The sequence below is a fragment of the Silurus aristotelis genome, assembly GCF_946808225.1.
Source record: "Silurus aristotelis genome assembly, chromosome: 29".
Taxonomy (NCBI): domain Eukaryota; kingdom Metazoa; phylum Chordata; class Actinopteri; order Siluriformes; family Siluridae; genus Silurus; species Silurus aristotelis.
Window position 1 is genome coordinate 6,872,132 of NC_139602.1, and position 20,920 is coordinate 6,893,051.

At 38.3% G+C, this 20,920-nt stretch overlaps 2 protein-coding genes across 7 annotated transcripts in view; one reads left to right on the plus strand and one right to left on the minus strand.

Annotated features, from left to right (window-relative positions):
* Positions 1-20,920, minus strand: part of LOC310722610 (uncharacterized protein) — a 676,055-nt gene that overhangs the window by 611,029 nt on the left and 44,106 nt on the right. The window lies entirely within an intron of this gene.
* LOC310722505 (uncharacterized protein) overlaps positions 1-20,920 on the plus strand; it is a 43,366-nt gene that overhangs the window by 18,444 nt on the left and 4,002 nt on the right. The window contains exons 1-2 of one of the 5 annotated variants that reach the window (XM_083535032.1): positions 426-793; positions 12,104-12,409. The exons of 1 other annotated variant lie outside the window; for it this stretch is intronic. In XM_083535032.1, the coding sequence (XP_083391158.1) occupies positions 655-793; positions 12,104-12,409 (445 nt within the window). In that variant the 5' untranslated portion in view covers positions 426-654. Of the gene's footprint in view, positions 1-425; positions 794-12,103; positions 12,410-19,176; positions 19,332-20,920 lie in introns of those variants that run through there. 3 more of the 5 variants (XM_083535030.1, XM_083535034.1, XM_083535031.1) reach the window with 3 other exon arrangements.

Below are 20,920 nucleotides of genomic sequence, written 5' to 3' on the forward strand. Positions count from 1 at the left end.
GCTCTCAATGGTGCAGGTGTAAAAAGTCTTTAGCACCTGAGAGGGTAGTTTAAAGTCCTTTAAGCGTCTCAGATGGTACAGACACTGCCGGGCTTTCTTCACCAGGGTGTTGGTGTGACAGGTCCTGTGTGATGTGAAGACCTAGGTACCAGAAACAGTCCACTCTTTTCACTGGGGTCCCGTTGATGTTTAGCGGTTGGTATGACCGGTCCTGCTTCGTGCTGAAGTCCTAAGCATCTCTAAGCTACACTGCCGGCATCCCTGCAGCGCATTCTGCTTGTGACGTCTCTTTGGGACAATGTCTGTTGTGAAAAGCGCTATAGAAATAAACTTGACTTGACCTTGAAAAAAAACCATGAACTTATATAATTAGCTTTATTGGTGCAGTAACCATGAAAGGCCACTAGACTGAAAAATCAAATCAGTGGTGCAGTAGACTGCAGATTACTATCACTTTTATTTAAGGCATGAAACTGAATAATGTTTAATAGTTTATTGCCGTTAGATGATTGATAATGTAAGTATTCAGAGAATAGACTCAGTTCTAATGTGCAAAAGACATAAGAAACTTCCTCGATTCTGTCGTCAAGGCCATGTTGCTAATTTTGCACTTCCTGTGTGAACTGTGAGTGTGATCTATGGAGTGTGTTCATTATGATCAGACGTGGTGAAGCAGTTGGTCAGTGTGTGTTCAGCTCTAATACAGTCTTTGGATTAATGTGTGGGTTCTGGTCCTCAGTAAGAATGCAGGTGTGTTTTCTTCTCCTCCTCATACAGCTTCAAATCACTGAAGGTGAGTCTGTTGCTCTCTCTCTCTCTCTCTCTCTCTCTCTCTCTCTCTCCTTTTATATATAAATAGAGTGGAATCTAGATATTTGCGACCTTGACACTCACAACCTCGTTAGTTTGCGACTTTTCATTTGGAACTGGACTAGTCTAACTGGAAAAATCTGGTAGTTTCGATTTTGTACTAATAAATGACAAAAATATTTTATTATTGTATTATTTATTTGAAGTACACTGTAAAAAATAAATGTATTTTTACAGAAAAAAACGGTAGAATTTAACAGTATTATGACATTTTGATCAGAACTGTAAAATTCCATTAAAATGCTAACTTTGACATCTAATGTACATTTTCCCTGTTTTTTAACTATTTAAATTTGTTACTGCAAAAAAATTAAATTTTCCTTTAAATAACAGTAATTGTTGTCTATTGTTATCCTGACATGTCCTTAAAAAAACATTCCTGTATATTTTTTGGTCAGAGTTGAAAAAAAATTTAGTTTTACAAAGAAAACCAGTAGAATTTCACAGTCATATCACATTTTCAGCAGAACGGTGAAATTCCACTAAAAATGCATACATTAACACCAAATATAGCCTACATTTTTCCAGTTGAATTAGGCAGTGACTATGCAAAAAGCAACAGTTGTGATTTACACTAAAAACAAATAGCTATATATTATATTTACATCATGTAAATGTCGCGATAGTTTGCAATAAGTGTAAATAGTAATTAGATGCTATATTCTATATTTTGGCAGATTCTGTTTGCATCTCAGTAATTGTGTACATTAACAGGATGCAATAATAGTATACAGTGTTTTATTAAACACTCGTTAGACACTTTATTTCTACTTCATTTTTGTTGAAAATAAATGCCTTTTCGATGTGATTTGTGATACCAAAAGGTATAAAATACAGATTCGAACCAAGGACTTTGAAACAAGCATCAAATAAACGAAGCTCCACACTAGTGCCACGTGCCACTGAAGAGATTAGGTTAAATTGCGCATCTTTTCTAAACTTCATTGGTGATCCGACACAATGTACTATGTTGTTTCCTTGATTTATAGTCAGTGTTTAGCCTACTATTGTTTTTTTGCATGTCATACATATCGTTCGTTTGTTAAAGAGGCGATTTGGCGCTGGACTGTGTTGTTTATAAAATCAAATTTTTTTAGTTCTTTTTTTTGCCGCTGTGGTTAGTGGCGAAAGGCATCAGTTTTCTCTTGTGGCTGTTACAGCATTTTATTACTGTGGGGGCAGTTGTAGCTTAGTGGTTAGAGAGTCGGGCTTGTAACCCAAGAGGTACCGGTTCGAGTCTCGCGGCCGGCGTGTTGCGACTTGGTATCCAAACACACACTCCTGTCCAACCCACTTGTTACACCACTTCTGGAAAACCATTTATTGTTAAGGCAAGCTAATTGTCATGATTTTCATATCAAAATCTGAAATAACCAGCTGTAGATGCTTTTACACTAAGAAAAATACAGATATATTTTTATTTTTACTAAGGGACAATATCAGCATTTTTACGTAATGCTATTTACATTGGGTTTAAATAATTTTCATTTAATAAATATAATTATCAAATTTGCAGTAAGTGTAAATACTAATTAGATGCTATCTATATTGGCAGATAGTTGCACCTAAGTATTTTTGTAGATTAACAGGATCCAATAATTATCATAGAGTGCAAATGATTATATTTATTAAAATTGTTAAATGGATGCTACATTGTTGTGAGGATAAAAGCCCTTCTACACCCCTAAGCCTACCCAATAAATACTTTATTTTTAATAAACACTTCTCTTAAAGCACTTTATTTCCACTTTTCAAACATTTTCTAAATTTTCATTGCAAATAAATGGCTTTTTTTTAAATCACAAAAAAGCCAAATCTATAAGCCAGTGGTTCTCAAACTTCCTCGGCGTGCACCCCCATTTAAACCAAATGTACAGGGACATCTTTGTATATTGTGTGACAGAAGTAATGCTAAAAAACAAATAAAAAATACTCTTAAAAAACAAATTTTTGTAAAATGGTATACAATAAATTATGGTAGCCAGAGTATTGCTGTAAACAACTTCAGCTTTTTATTATATAGCAAACCTTCAAGATCAAACAATGGAAAAACACTTTCCAGCAAAAGTCATGTTTTAGAACACAAATTTGTTCAATTAAAAAAAAAAGTCGACCTGGATTCTGATCATCCTGAACATGTCACATGGGGAAAATGGATAAAGCATGTGTTCAATTTAAAAGAAACAAAAACACTGGGCCTGGATTCTGATAATTTAGAAGTTTATCACATCACAAGGTAATAAAAATGATTTAAGGAACAAAGCGCTGCACTGATGTATAAAAAGTCGGTCTGTCCTGTCCTCATGTCAATCTTCTAAAAGACCACATCTGTGGGGACACAACAGTTATAATTAAAACCCAAACCAAAAGAAGAGCAGAAACAGCAACAAGCCTTAACCAAATACTCTCAGTTTTGGCCACAGACAATTACATCACATTTATTGGATTTAATTATAAAAATTATTGTCCTTTGGTGCACTTTATCATCGATGAATGATAAACACAGAAGATGAAGTCTACCATTACTATACAAGACAACAGAGCTTCTATACCTGTTACTCTCCCCAGTCAAATGCAGCAATTTTTGACGTCAGACTCAGTACTCTGGGGTTGACGGAGTACGCTCTCTTTTTCTCTCTCTTTTCCACCTTGGTACCTTTATGAGGATTTATCCTAAAGATGCACCTTTAAAACACAACACAAACAATATCCTTAAATAATTGTTGTATGCTTCTTAACCAAAGGAATGCAGTCTATGAATTAACTTTGCAAGAATTCTAGTGTGGCTCCCAGTTCTACAGGGTAACAGATGTTCAATATATAGTAAAGAGAGAACATCAGATACAGGGCTTCTGTAAAACTCAAGAGATGGTCATTTACAATCATCTGGTCTACTGCTACCATGTACACACTGGCTGTCAGTGGGTTCTCTCCTTTAAACAAACACAAAATCAGTAAGACATAATATTTAACAGAATGTGAGTTCTGGTCACCCGAAACCAGGAATTATTGTGTTGCAAGATCATAGTAAATAATACCCACCACACACTACTATACATGGTGTTGCTGGAAGCTGTTCTGAGCATATATCACTTGGAACAGAGGTGTCTTCTACCATCACAAGAAAGTGGTCTTGGTCATTTTTGAAATGGGTTAGCAGCAACATCACTGCCCCACAAACATGATCCCCTCCAGCTCTATACTTTGTGAGGATTCTCCCTGCTCTGCTTGCTCCTTCTGTGCACTGAAATTGAAAGTACTCCAATATTCTTCTGAACTTACTGGAAGCAGATTCTTCAAAGCTGTTGTTTATGTCAATGCCAGTGAGCTCTTTAAAGTGTGCTTTCATTCCTGCTGGCTGAAAAAGATATGGCCACTCATCAAGTAAATCTTTGGTTTCCTTTCCAGATTGGATGTTGTTTCTTTGAGAGGTGTAAGTAGAAGTCATTAAGTCATAGATTGTCTTTACATCACTTTCATTATTTTGAAACATTACTAGCAACTTCTCTTTCTTTTCCTGCTGCAATTCGGATGTTTCTCCAACTAGCAGTTGTGATTCAGAATTTATACAACCATAAAACAATTTTCGTTTCTTTGTTGATACTTCTACAGTACCACAAAGCGGGGTACTAATAGCTTTTGCTCTTTTAAAATTGTCAATTCTACACACCAGTTGTTTGAGGAGAGAATTATATCCACTTCCTACAACTTGGGAATTAATCTCATCTCTGAAAGACTTTGGGTATGCAATCACCATTTGTCGGGCTATTTCTGATGCATGTTTTTTTGCTGGACATTTGCTGACTTCCAGGATCTCAGAAGCAACAATGCGGACCAACTGTCTTCTCTCAGAGCAACTTGGCCTTTCGCCATTTTGCAACTTTTCCATAAAACTTGCTGCCATTTTCTGCCATGGAACATCAAAACTATAACGCCAGTCATGGTCATAAAACGAAGTTTCACAGCTACTGTCACCTAGAAGATAAACCAATGTCCACAGGTTACAGGATGAACACTTTTCATGCAGCTGTAATTTTTTGGCAAAATTGCCTATTCCCAAGCTGCAGATTTATTGAAGTTTAATAACGGACAAACAGAAATGGCATGGAGCTTTGTGGGTTGTTCATGTGCCACTATATAGAGTATGCATTTAAAGTGGTGCACAGACTTGTTTCATGTCCACAATGCATTATTGTCAGAGGGGAGACTGTTTTTCACATGGACCGCAGGACCAGAGTGCAACAAATCACTAGCATGAAATGGGCACATTTAACATGTTGCTGGTGATTTGCTGCACTGTGGCCCTGTAGTTGCTCTGAACAATGTACAACAGTCTTCCCTCTCTGCTGGCATAAGCTGTGGACTCGACTGGAGACGTTTTGGCCATTCATGCACCAGGTAATCACCACAGTGGCACATGTACGGATCACAATGTATGCAATTTCCAAAATCAATGTTTTGAGGCCCCGTGCCATCACAGTTTGATTTTTACCATCAAACTACACTAGTCAAAATTTTAAGAGGATCAAAACCTTTCATAATAGTTGTCTTAAAACCAATACCCAAAACTCTTCAAATGTTGACTAGTGTACAATAAATCTGCAGATTTGTATACATATACACATATACATAAACAAACCCGATTCCAAAAAAGTTGGGACACTGTAGAAATTGTAAGTAAAAAAGGGAATAGAATAATTTACAAATCTCATTAACTTATATTTTATTCACAATAGAATATAGATAACATATCAAATGTTGAAAGTGAGACATTTTGAAATGTCATGCCAAATATTGGCTCATTTTGGATTTCATGAGAGCTACACATTCCAAAAAAGTTGGGACAAGGCCATGTTTACCACTGTGTGGCATCCCCTCTTCTTTTTATAACAGTCTGCAAACGTCTGGGGACTGAGGAGACAAGTTGCTTAAGTTTAGGAATAGGAATGTTGTCCCATTCTTGTCTAATACAGGCTTCTAGTTGCTCAACTGTCTTAGGTCTTCTTAGGTAAATTATTCCATTCCTTTTTTACTCACAATTTCTACAGTGTGCCAACTTTTTTGGAATCGGGTTTGTTCATATACATATATCGCTCTGTGAACCGCACGTGTGGCACAATTTGTTTGCCAGGCGTGTTAAAGGCTGGGCATGCTCACATTGCAAATTCTCTGTATATGAATTACAAGAATTGACAAATTACATGTTTTGCTTTCAAAACGTTTGTGAATTGTTTAATGTTGTATCAGCGTTTTACTCACGTCTTGAAGAGCTGGATGGTGAAATTGAGCATCCAGGAGCAGGTGAACCTGATGCATCAGAAGTGTATTCAGCAGACAAATCATTGGCAGTGTTTTGCAGAGTGGTAGCAATATCTACATGGCATAAACAAAAAACTGCATTAAAAACCATACTACAGATACAAAAAAAAAAACATTGACATACTGTAATACGTACAGCTAACAAAGTACAGAATAAAAGAGACTGGGTTGTTGTTTTTCCAGTTCTTCTAGTTGTATGCATGTACACATGTCAACATTTAAAGTGGATCAAACCTTTCATAATAGTTGTCTTAAAACCAATACCTGTTCTTGTGAACTTAATGAACTTTTTTGATCCGCTTTAAATGTTGACTAGTGAATATGTAAAAACAACCATTGATTTGAAAACTTACTTGGGATTTGGGCTATTAGTTTTCTTGCTTCAATCGGTCTCAGAAAGCCAACTAGATCATCCTCTTTCAAAAACTGTAGGTCATCTATGGTCTCCACACCTAGGCTGTTCAAACCCTCTATGGCTAGCTTTGAAGTTATAGGGTTTGGGAACACATTCTCAATAAAAGTCAACAATGCATTCATTTCTGTTGGGAGAGGACAGTTTATCCTTTTTACAGATGAACAACGCTGTGCTTCAGAGTAATGACCTTCAGTCCCATAAAACTGTACTCATTTAAGGGATAATAATCCAGACATTCCTCAGCATTTACCCAAATTAATTCCTTTGTCGCAGGCAAAATCTCATAAAGTCCATAATCATGCAAATACACTGAGGGGCAGGGAGTCACAAGGAAAGTCACCTCATCATCTTTCACGAAAATCAGCTCAATCTGTTAAATTAAGTTTCCTTTCCTGTACAGGGTACCCTTGTATTCTACCAGTGTTAAAACAAAGTCTGGTTCATTAAGCAAGCTTGTCTCAACAGCTTTGCACACAGCATCACTGTACAAATCAGGAGAGTATGTGGCCAAGTCAACACTTTTAAGCTTTGGTGAAAAAAATGACTGCTTGAAAAGATCTGCTTGAAGAAGTTGATGGTTGTGTGACAATGTCTTGCATACATTTTTGAAGTTCTGTGTTCTTCTCACACTTCTTTTGAAGTAGGAATGTTTGCTTTCAAATCTCAATGACCATAAACGAATCAAAGGTCCAAGACTTAAAATGAGTGACGTATAGTGAAGCATGTTATGATGTTTTGGTTTCAAATTTTCACCAGGAAACAGCTCCTTTCTCGTTTCCAGATATTCTGCCGTTAAGACATTGAGATATGCAATCTGTGCAGTGGTAATCTTGGGAGCACACACTAGCTCAACCAGTTCTTTCAACTTAACAGTCAGTTGCCATACAGGGTCTTGTGACTCTACTCTGTCTCCAATTATGACAGGAAGAAATCTGAGGAGACACCAGTTCTCAGCTGCTTGAACACCTAACTTTCTGCCTTTTTCACATATCTTGGAGGGGGCAGAACCAGCATCAGAATCCAGATATTTAAATTGTGCAAGTCTCCTGTTCAGCTGTGTATATGAAAAACACTTAATTTTTAAAAAGTATTCCAAAAAAAAAGGCAAGATCAATAGCTACAACACCTTCAAACAAGTCGTGGCCAAGGCATGGGGGAAGGCCAGGCTGAGCAACATAAAAATATTTGACGTTATAATATAACGTTGGTTTCGGTTCTCATCACAACCAAGATACATACGTTGTGGATGCACGTACGAAAGATTTTTCTGATAATACTGTCTTCTTTGGTATTCTGTGGAAAGTAAGGAATTACAAGCTGAATGTAAATCTTGGCCTTGCAAAGTCTGCACCACAGATTCAATATCACATTGTGAGAGGGTCGTTTTTGACTTGAGTATTTCCCTGAACATCTTCTGTGTGTACTGATGACAGATATAATTTAAACCACTGAATTCCTCCACAATCATCTGAATGGTTGACGATGGCACCAGGTATTTGGCTTGTAGCTGCATATAAAATAGGCAGAGATTTTTCATGTACAATGACTTTGCGTTACATTTCGTCAGTGAGTCTGTGAATTCACTTTCATCAACCTCATCCTCAGTAACATCAAAAAATGCTGAAGAAGGTTGCTCAGATAAAGTATCCATAATCCGTAATTGTGCAAATGTAGACGGCCTGTGCTTTCGTGAAACTTGATCCTAAACTGAAATTTTTGTCACATTTTTCAAAAGGACAACACACCACCTCTCCCTTGGCTAAATGTGACCTGAGATGAGAAAGGACATTGTTTATGTCTGTAAATTGTTGTTGACAGTCTGTATTGTTGCAAACAAACGTGCCCATCGAATCATCAAAATGAGTATGTGGTCTTTTGTGGTGGCGATAAACATGAGCTTTGAGAGCAATGTATTTTGAGAATTTGCATTTGGATTCTGGGAAGCAACATGGAAATTGCGCATTTGCTTCATGTCTGTGTAAGATTTGATTAACATATCCCTAAACTGTCTTCAGAGAGCAATCACAAAATTTGCACGAATACATCATCATCCATATGGTTAAAGGTAACACACCTCATAAGATAAAATCCGTTGTCCATGCATATGAGTGTTCTTAAATGATTGTGAAAGGCAAGCAACGTTCTAAAACAATAACAACACAATTCTGAAACCTATTTAGTACTTTTTAATGTAACTTGCATCAAACATTAAGATTTAAAAACGTATGTGATTAGCCATTGTAATTGTATTCACCTGTTGCCAATTAACTTTTGAATTACGTTGGATAATACGTCAACAGATTTTTTTTTAAACACTTACCATTCACCACTCGACATCGAGGTCCATGATTGTTTTGTTGTCATTCTGTTATTTATATATATATATATATATATATATATATATATATATATATATATATATATATATATATATATATTGCATTCATACAGCAGAATATGTTGCCTAAACGGTCACGTTTACACACAAAGCTTCTTAACAAAGTCACTTAGGATTTTTAAAAACAAACTTACGCCTGTAATTAATCCAGCGAACCCAACTCCGCTCTGTGTTTTAGCTTATTTGCCATGTCAATGTGCACGTTTCCCGACCAAAACAAAAACACAGGGATTTTCTCCTTGCTTTGTCTCTTGGCTGATGCCGTTGGGCCGAGGGCAATGATTGAGAAGCAGTTTGACCAATCGCGTGCGTGAAGGCGGGACTTAACAAGAAAGGTCAAAACATTGCAGAAACGCACACCAAAAAAATGTCTACCATAGAAAGCAAAAGGGGAAATTTCCTGCGACATTGTGAGGTAATCATACTGGGTAAATATGCTGGCATGTAATATTAAATATAAAATTGTAATCAACGAGTGTTACTGTATTTACGTTGTTTCTGCTGTTGCAGTGCACCCTTGGCCTTGTCAGTGGGTGAGGTCACATCACTAAACTGTCTGAAGAAGTAAGGTGTCGTGGACCATCATAAAATTTGTAAGTGCATTACATATTTAATGAACAAATATTTTTTTAAGTAAAAAACTATTTTTTTTATGCAAGAAACGCAAGAACATCTAAAAAGAGTAACATGATCAGACATGATAATGAATATAGATATGTGATGTATGATTATAACCATTTTCTCTCTTATTTTTCAAAGGCATTAACATGGAGATTGAATTGGAGACCATTGTTCTGTTCCAAAGTGTAGTTTGTGGAAGATGCAATGATGAAATTAATTTGAATTGTCAATGTTGTATTTTAAGCATATAAGCAATGTTTAGATGATGGTACTGTAGCACTGTTTCAAGTTTTTAATATTGTTGTTATTTACAATGGAAACTACTGTGACAGAAGAAAATAAAGAGGAAAAATACAAATGATTTTCTCTAATGACTTTTTGTGTGACATATAACATACGTTTCATGAACTACATATAAAATTATCTGTAAATCAAAATGCTGTACAGCACATGCCTTTCAAAATTATGCTCCATCACAGTTAATTTTTTCAAATAACAGTCAACACGTCATTTCAATTTACAATTTAAATAATGATTAAAACATGATTTTAGTTTACAGTCAAAACATGCTTTATGAAGTAATGGTGTCAACATGTCATTTATATCTACATTCAAATCATGTTTAGTTAAACAACTGCTACACCATGTTTTTACATTTACAGTTAAAACATGTTTTATTAAATAAGGGTTTAAACATGTTATGTGAACTTACAGTCAAATAATGCCATTACAATTAATGGTCTATGCATGTATTTGCAATTATACAGACAAAATATGTTATTTCAGATTACGGTTTAAACATTTTATAGTACTGTATAGTAAATGTTCTTTTTTCATGTTGCCGTGTAAACGTTACTTCAGTTCATGGGGTTTTACCGTTATTTTCATTAATGGCAAACGTTTGGCACCCTGTGCTGCCATGCATTTGCTCGTTTTTTTCTGTTTTTTTTTTTTTTTACAGTGCAGGCTACATTTCTCTCGTGGAGCAATTTAGAAATCTCAGAAGAAAACCAGGGATTGTCCCGACCCTTAATTCTAAATTTACGAATAGGTGCATGTCTGTTCAAAATATCAAGAAAACTGTTTTGGAAAAAAAATAAGGGCTAATTCCACATCATCAAACAAAGCAATTATACTCCAATCAAAATAAAACAAATCATATAAAAAACCCTGTTCAACAAACATTTTCATATTTTGCCTTTCAACAATACGAGGTGTAGACTTGGGCACCTTAGTATCTTTAACAGCAGCAATCACACAGTGATCACTCATATCATTAGAAAAAACACCTATTGCAGAATACTTAAAAAGGGTTGGGATTAAATCAATGAGTGATGATTTCGCCAGACATTTGAGATTTGGCCGAGTAGGAGTGTTAATTAATTGAGGTAAATTTAAACTGTCACGCTGCTTTTTTAAAGGATTAGATATCGGCCTTAGTCAGTCCCAGTTCAGATCACCAACAACAATAGTGTCATTACAAATAACTTGACTTAACTAATTTGATAATGTAGAGGAAGAGTCATTTGATTAGGATGGAGTTCTATAACAACCAACCAACCCGATTTGGTGGTCTTTTGAGATTTCAAGGTTTAAGGCCAAAAACTCAAATTGTTTACAAACCGATTTTGAGAGCACCAAACTAAAATTAAATTTCCATTCGATATAAATAGCAACACCTCCCCCTCATTTTGGGCGATCTGAACGATAAACATTATAACCATCAATGCCAATATCGTTATCAAGGACAGATTTAGTCAGCCAGGTTTCAGACAAAACAACAATGTCACCATCAGTTGACTTGACCGATTAATTAACCATATCTAGTTTGAACATTAAACTCCGAACATTGAGATGAATAATACCCAGGCCAGACCTTGATTTAAAATCTTCAGGTGTATCACATATCTTAAGGTTATCAGGGCCCGGATTAGGCAGAACATTCCCAGAAATTAATAATAAAATTATAACAAGAAGTCTGGACTTAGCCGACTTGCAGCAGAAAGTCCCAGATCTAAAATGTAATGATATAAAAAAAACAGGAAGTGAGTCTGCAGAGACAATAAACCAATCCTTTAAAATGAAGAGCCAATGAAGATGGAGTAGATTTGTAGTCTTGAAACCAAACATAAATAAGTGACTTGTCCCCTGTGATTTAAATTGGACTTTGGAAAATGTTTCAGGCCTTGAGACTTTGTAAGGGAACTGCATAAAAAAAATATATATATTTTTTTTTTTACTGTAAATGTTTTACATTTCCGAATCTTTAAAACAAATTTTATGAATAAGAGTAAATGAATGAATTCTCCCCTCAGATACTGACTTCTAACTGTATTTATTTATTTACAGCATGTTTTCTGTTCACATTTTCATCTTCAGTTACATTCCTACTTTAGTGAGTTTAGGAGTTCCAGGTTGTCTGTAGTTCTGTAGAGTTGCTGCAGATGGTGAACTGCTCATTAACTGGTGTGATCCTACAGGCTGCAGGCTGAAAGGAAATGAAGAGACAAAACTGATTACTGCATATACAGGAGACTCAGTACTGCTGCCCTGCTCCTGCACTGACCTCCACACCAAACCTCAGATATTCACATGGAAAAAATACATTAATGATTGGGTACAGATATCTCCTAAGAGTGAACAGTACAAAGACAGATTTCAGCTGGTTAATGATCACAGTTCAGGAAATCTCTCTCTGCTCATATCACACCTGACTGTAGAGGATGAAGGAGTTTACATATGTAGCACAGAGAGTGAAGACAGAGTCATCAGACTCACTGTTGAAGGTAAATAACTCATTTTTATTTACAATGTTACTTCAGTGATAATCTCATGAGAGATCAATCTGATGTAACAATAATGCAATATGGTGATGTTTGTTTATTCTCCAGGTTGCACACTGAATCATGAGAGAGTGGATGTGACTGGATATGTGGGACATTCTGTTCTTCTGCCCTGCTCCTGCTCTAAACTACAAGCCAAACCACAAACTCTCAAATGGACCATTTATAAAGAATCTAATTACAAAGAAATCTTCCCAAAGGACAAGACAAATCACTACACACACAGAGTTCAGCTCTTTAATGATCATCCTCCAGGAAATCTCTCTCTACTCATATCACACCTGACTGTAGAGGATGGGGGATATTACAGGTGTGACATCATCAACAGCATTAAGGACATCAAACTCACAGTAAGAGGTAAAACAACCTTTAATATTTAATTTATGGGAAATTGACTCTAGTGTCTATCCAAAATATATTTAAAATATTTTGAATACTGCTGTATAATAAAATGCCTTTGAATATGTTTATATACAGTGAGGAAAATAAGTATTTAAACACCCTGCTATTTTGCAAGTTCTCCCACTTAGAAATCATGGAGGGGTCTGAAATTGTCATCGTAGGTGCATGTCCACTGTAAGAGACATAATCTAAAAAAAAAATCCAGAAATCACAATGTATGATTTTTTTTAACTATTTATTTGTATGATACAGCTGCAAATAAGTATTTGAACACCTGAGAAAGTCAATGTTAATATTTGGTACAGTAGCCTTTGTTTGCAAATACAGAGGTCAAACGTTTCCTGTAGTTTTTCACCAGGTTCGCACACACTGCAGGAGGGATTTTGGCCCACTCCTCCACACAGATCTTCTCCAGATCAGTCAGGTTTCTGGCCTGTCGCTGAGAAACACGGAGTTTGAGCTCCCTCCAAAGATTCTCTATTGGGTTTAGGTCTGGAGACTGGCTAGGCCACGCCAGAACCTTGATATGCTTCTTACAGAGCCACTCCTTGGTTATCCTGGCTGTGTGCTTCGGGTCATTGTCTTGTTGGAAGACCCAGCCTCGACCTATCTTCAATGCTCTAACTGAGGGAAGGAGGTTGTTCCCCAAAATCTCGCAATACATGGCCCCGGTCATCCTCTCCTTAATACAGTGCAGTCGCCCTGTCCCATATGCATAAAAACACCCCCAAAGCATGATGCTACCACCCTCATGCTTCACAGTAGGGATGGTGTTCTTGGGATGGTACTCATCATTCTTTTTCCTCCAAACACGTTTAGTGGAATTTTGACCCAAAAGTTTTATTTTGGTCTCATCTGACCACATGACTTTCTCCCATGACTCCTCTGGATCATCCAAATGGTCATTGGCAAACTTAAGACGTGCCTGGACATGTGCTGGTTTAAGCAGGGGAACCTTCTGTGCCATGCATGATTTCAAACCATGACGTCTTAGTGTATTACCAACAGTAACCTTGGAAACGGTGGTCCCAGCTCTTTTCAGGTCATTGACCAGCTCCTCCTGTGTAGTTCTGGGCTGATTTCTCACCTTTCTTAGGATCATTGAGACCCCACGAGGTAAGATCTTGCATGGAGCCCCAGTCCGAGGGAGATTGACAGCCATGTTTAGCTTCTTCCATTTTCTAATGATTGCTCCAACAGTGGACCTTTTTTCACCAAGCTGCTTGGCAATTTCCCCGTAGCCCTTTCCAGCCTTGTGGAGGTGTACAATTTTGTCTCTAGTGTCTTTGGACAGCTCTTTGGTCTTGGCCATGTTGGTAGTTGGATTCTTACTGATTGTATGTGGTGGACAGGTGTCTTTATGCAGCTAACGACCTCAAACAGGTGCATCTAATTTAGGATAATAAATGTAGTGGAGGTGGACATTTTAAAGGCAGACTAACAGGTCTTTGAGGGTCAGAATTCTAGCTGATAGACAGGTGTTCAAATACTTATTTGCAGCTGTATCATACAAATAAATAGTTTAAAAATTATATATTGTGATTTCTGGATTTTTTTTTTTAGATTATGTCTCTCACAGTGGACATGCACCTACGATGACAATTTCAGACCCCTCCATGATTTCTAAGTGGGAGAACTTGCAAAATAGCAGGGTGTTCAAATACTTATTTTCCTCACTGTATTTATGTAAAAGGAATAAAGTGTTAAAATCGCATCTGCTCATGTTCTGCCACTTATCTGTATTTCTGATTATTATTATATATTTTTTGTTTAAGAAATTTATTTTGTGTATTACATTCACATCTGATTATGATTGCTGGATTAACCTCTTCTTCTTCTTCTTCTTCTTCATCTTCTTTCGGCTGCTCCCATTAGGGGTCGCCACAGCGGATCATCCGTCTCCATACCACCCTCCATACCCATCCACTCCTCTACATCTGCCTCTTTCACACCAACTAGCTGCATATCTTCCATCACCACATCCATTAACCTCCTCTTTGGGCTTCCTCTTTTCCTCCTACCTGGTGGCTCCATCCTCAGCATTCTTCTACCAATATAATTCATGTCCCTCCTCTGCACATATCCAAACCATCTCAATCTCGCCTCCCTCACCTTGTAACCAAAACATCCTACATGCGCTGTCCCTCTGATAAACTCATTTCTAATCTTGTCCATCCTTGTCACTCCCAACGAAAACCTTAAGAACTTCATCTCTGCTACCTCCAGCTCCACCTCTTGTCTTTTACTCAATGCCACTGTCTCTAATCCATACAACATCTCAGGTCTCACCACAGTCCAATAAACTTTCCCTTTCACTCTCACAGATACTCTTCTATTACAATTCACCCCTGTCACTCTTCTCCATCTACTCCAGTCTGCCTGCACTCTTTTCTTCACTTCTCTAACACACTCTTCATTACTTTGCACTGTTGACCCTAGGTACCTGAACTCCTCCACCTTCTCTACCTCTTCTCCCTGCAACCGCACCACTCCACTGCCCTCGCTCTCATTCACACACATGTACTAACTTACTCATTTACTCCTACTGACTTTCATTTCCCTTCTCTCCAGCGCATATCTTCACCTCTCTCAACCTGCTCACTACTCTCACTACAAATCACAATATCATCTGCAAACATCATAGCCCAGGGAGACTCCTGTCTGACCTCGTCCGTCAACCTGTCCATCACCACTGCAAACAGGAAAGGGCTCAGGGCCGATCCTTGATGCAGTCCAACCTTCACCCTGAACCAGTCTGTCATTCCTACTGCACACTTCACTGCTGTCACACTGTCCTCATACATGTCCTGCACCACCCTCACATACTTCTCTGACACACCTAACTTCCTCATACAATAAAACAACTCCTCTCTTGGCACTCTGTCATACGCTTTCTTTAAATCCACAAATACACAATGCAATTCCTTCTGTCCTTCTCTATACTTCTCCATTAATATTCTCAAAGCAAATAAGGCATTTGTGGTGCTCTTCCTCGGCATGAAACCATACTGTTGCTCACAGATGGTCACCTCTTCTCTCAGCCTGGCTTCCACTACTCTTTCCCCTAACTTCATAGTGGTACTGATCAACTTAATTCCCCTGTAGTTACTGCAGGTCTGCACATCGATCTGTACCAGCACACTTCTTCTCCATTCCTCAGGCATCCTCCCACCTTCCAGAATCTTGTTAAACAATCTGGTTAAAAACTCCACTGCCATCTCTCCTAAGCATCTCCACGCTTCTACCGGTATGTCATCTGGTTCAACTGACTTTCCCCTCTTCATCCTTTTAACCGCTGCTCTCACTTCCTCCTTACTAATCCTATCCACATCCTGCTTCACTAACTCCACATCATCCAACCTTCTCTCTCTCTAATTTTCCTCATTTATCAGCTGCTCAAAATACTCCCTCCACCTTCTCAACACACTCTCCTCACTAGTCAACACATTTCCATCTCCATCCTTTATTGCTCTAACTTGCAGTATATCCTTCCCAGCTCGGTCCCTCTCTCCTGCCAATCGGTACAAATCCTGTTCTCCTCCCTTAGTGTCCAACCTCTCATACAACTCCTCATATGCCTTTTCCTTGGCTTTCACCACATCCCTCTTTACCTGCTGCCACGTCTTCTTGTACTCCTTCCTTCTTTTCTCATCACTCTGTCGATCCCATTTCTGTTTCTCCAACCTCTTTCTCCTTATGCTCTCCTGCACTTCCTCATTCCACCACCACGTCTTTTTGTCTTCCTTTCTATTTCCAGATGTCACACCAAGTACTTTTTAGCTGCCATCCTCATTACTCCTGCAGTAGTTGCCCAATCATCCAACACCTCTTCACCACCACCAAGCTCCTGTCTGACCTCTTCCCTGAACCTCACACTACACTCTTCCTTCTTCAGTTTCCACCATCTTATTCTTCTTTCAGTTCTTATTCTCCTCATCTTCTTCTTCGCCTCCAAAACCATCCTCGAACCACCATCCGATGCTGTCCAGCTACACTGTCCCCCGCCAACACCTTACAGTCTCCAACCTCCTTCAGGTTGCATCTCCTGCATAGAACATAGTCCACCTGTGTGCACCTTCCTTCACTCTTATATGTCACCCTATGATCCTCCTTCTTCTTAAAATAAGTGTTCATCACTGCCATTTCCATCCTTTTAGCAAAATCCACCACCATCTGCCCTTCCACATTCCTCTCCTTAAAACCATACCTACCCATCACCTCCTCATCAGCTCTGTTCCCTTCACCTAAATGCCCATTAAAGTCTGCCCCAATCACCAATCATTCTTTCCTAGGTACACAATCTATCACTTCATCTAATTCACTCCAGAATCTTTCCTTCTCCTCCATCTCACAGCCCACTTGTGAAGCATAGGCACTGATGACATTTATCATCATCCCTTCAACTTCCAGCTTTACGTTCATCACCCTATCAGAAACTCTCTTCACCTCCACAACACTTTTACTGTACTTTTCCTTCAGAATCACCCCTACAGCATTTCTCTTTCCATCCACACCATGATAGAACAGTTTAAACCCACCTCCAATGTTCCTGCTCTTACTCCCTTTTGGCATGGTCTCCTGAACACACAACATCTCTACCTTTCTCCTCTCCATCATATCAGCTCCCTCTCTCCCTTTACCAGTCATAGTACCAACATTTAAAGTACCAACCCGAACCTCTACTCTCCTACACTTCTCCTTTTCCTGCTGTCTCTGTAGGCGTCTTCCTCCTCTTCTTTTCCTCCTTCGGCCAACAGTAGCCCAATTTCCACCGGTACCCTGTCTGTTAACGATACCTGTGGCGGTCGTTGTTAACCCGGGCCTCGACCGATCCGGTATGAAATTCTTATTTGTGATCCGCATATTCGATTTGGCACATGTTTTACTCTGGATGCCCTTTCTAACGCAACCCTCCCATTTTATCCGGGCTTGGGACCGGCACTAAGAATACACTAGCTTGTGCCTCCCTAATGGCTGGGTTTTGGTGTTCCTGGATAAAATACTATTAATCTAATGGACTTGTTAGATTTGTCTTTTTACCAGCACGGGGTAGAAGAAGGCAGTGGGTTTGCTGCATTTTAAATTTTTGTGGTTAAATATAAAAACATTTCTTTATATATATATATATATATATATATATATATATATATATATATATATATATATATATATATATATATATATATATATATATATATATGATTGGCTAGTGCCTTTTTGTGCCCCACGGTGCCCTCAGTCATCCCATGACCTGTAAGGTTACAGGCATTCTATCCTCCTCCTTCTCAGGCCCCTGACCAGGAATTGGCCTGGCTGTGCCCGGTACGCACTGGACACATAAGTTCATAAGATGGGTCCCTGGAAAAAGTCTGACCAACTGCTTGTCTGCTACAGCCTTCCGAGGAGAGACCTCCCTGTCAATAAGCAGACCCTCAGCAGATGGATCACTGATGCCATTGCATCATCATATGAGTTCTCTCCCGATCCATTTGGGGTCAGAGCTCACTCGACCCGGAGTGTGGCTGCCTCCAAGCCTTAGTCCTCTGGAGTACCCCTCCAAGACATTTGCAATGCTGCGGGTTGGTCCACACTGCTGCACATTTGTCCGGTTCTACAACCTGGACTACAGTGCCACTCCTGGCCCCTCTGTCCTTCATCCTAGCTGTGCTTATACACAGTAGTCAGGGACTGGTCAGTCTGGCATGAATCGACACTTGTTCCCAAATTGTTCCAACGCAGCTCGAATTCCTGAAAGGGAACATTTCTAACTTACTTATGTAACCCTAGTTCCCTGAGGGAACGAGATGCTGCGTTTCTAAGCTACACTGCCGGCATCCCTGCAGCGCTTCCTTCTCCCTTACAGAAGCTGGTGCTCGCCTCAATCCATTTAAATTCTATTCATGACGTGTCTGCTTTAAGACAAATAAACAAATACAAATACAATTTATAAAAATAAATTTGACTTGTCTTCACTTAGGATGAACAACAGGAACAATGTCATCACAGTTATTGTTAAATTTGAAATCTGTTTTAAATGAAATTCCTGTTAGGAGGCTCCTCGCAGTAACCATGAAAGGCCACTAGACTGAGAAATCAGTGATGCAGTAGACTGCAGATTACTGTCACAGTACTGTCAAGGCATTAAAATGAATAATGGTCAATAGTTTATTGCTATTAGATTATTGATAATGTAAGTATTCAGAGAATAGACTCAGTTCTAATGTGCAAAAGAAATAAAAAAACTTCCTCAATTCTGTGTTTAAGGCCATGCTGCTAAATTGGCACTTCCTGTGTGAACTGTGTGTGAATGTGATCTATAGAGTGTTCATTATGATAAGACGTGGTGAAGCAGTTAGTCAGTGTGAGTTCAGCTCTAATACAGTCTTTGGATTATTGTGTGGGTCCTCAGTACGAATGAGGGTGTGTTTTCTTCTCCTCCTCATACAGCTTCATATCACTGAAGGTGAGTATGTCATTCTCTCTCTCTCTCTCTCTCTCTCTCTCTCTCTCTCTCTCTCTCTCTTGCTCTCTCTTCTTTTAAATAAAAAAAATGGGTAACCTTGATACCTGCGACCTTGACACTCTCGACCTCGATAGTTTGCGACTTTTCATTTGGAACAGGACTAATCTAACCGGAAAAATCTGGTAGTTCGAGTTTGTACTAATAAATGACATAAAAATGTTTGAAAAACTATTTTATTATTGTATTATTTATTTTAGTAGTAGATAAAACATTTATGACAAGTAATTCACAATTTTTCTTGAGTTTACAGTACAGTACATGTACAGGGGTCATAGAACATAACCCCAGCGAGTATCGAGGTTGCACTGTATCAATGGTCCATTTCATCTCAGAGCAGTTGAACAGGATTTAGGTGTGGTGACTGGACAGGCCATTCCATGATAGATATCACTCCAGATGAACATATGACCTGTGATTTGGATCATTGTCTTGTATAGTGAAGTTGGTTGCAAATAGCATTGAAGTATGGACCCAACAACACACACCAATAAGCTTCCACCTCCATGTTTGACTGTGGGTGTGCAGCAGTCTGCTAACATCTTCAATCCTGTTCTCCCTCTTCTTCTGTTAGAACCAAGGATGTCAAATTTTAACTCATCTGTCCACAGAACTTTCTCACAGTCGTTCACAGTCCAATACTTGTGTGTTTTTTGTCTCTTAACTACTTTGATGCCTAGAAACAAATGGAACATGTGTCTCAATTAATAAATAGTGTATTTGTATCATGTGATAAAACATATGAAAAAGGAAGTAAATGGTGTGGTGGAAGTGTGTGTGGTGTGTGTGTGTGGTGTGTGGTGTGTATTTGGTACTAAGAGTAAATTAGTAAAAACACTTCACAATTTCATCTTCAGTTACATTCCTACTTTAGTGAGTTTAGGAGTTACAGATTGTCTGTAGTTCTGTAGAGTTGCTGCAGATGAACTGCTCATTAACAGATCATTAACTGGTGTGTTCCTACAGGCTGACTGTAGAGGATTATGGAGATTACAGGTGTAACACAGAGAGTGAATACAGATACACCAGACTCACTGTTAAAGATAAATAACTAATGTTTCTTTCACAATTTTACAATATTTTGTCATGTCTGCAATAGCATTAAGGACATCAATCTCAGAGTAAGAGGTAAAACAACATCTTGTATGAAATCATTGGGGAATTATCTCTAATGTCTATCCAAAAAATATTTTACATGTTTTTTTACTACTGCTGTATAATCATATATTATTTAGTGTTTATATTGTACAGTATATTTATGAAAAATAAATAAAATCACATCTACACAGGTTTCATTTTATGTTCATCTGTATTTCTGATTATGATTATATATTATTTAACAATCCAAATCACTGCTAAGCCAGGTACTAAGCACCACTGTAACAGAAAGTCTGTTTCTTTTTGGTGTTGGTTACTGCTTCACCTGCTTTCACCAAAAACTACACTTTTTTTTGTCCTTTACTTTTTGTTCCAGCTGCAACACCAGGCCTGGTGACCAAAGTCTACACAAATCCACAGTCTGATACACCTAA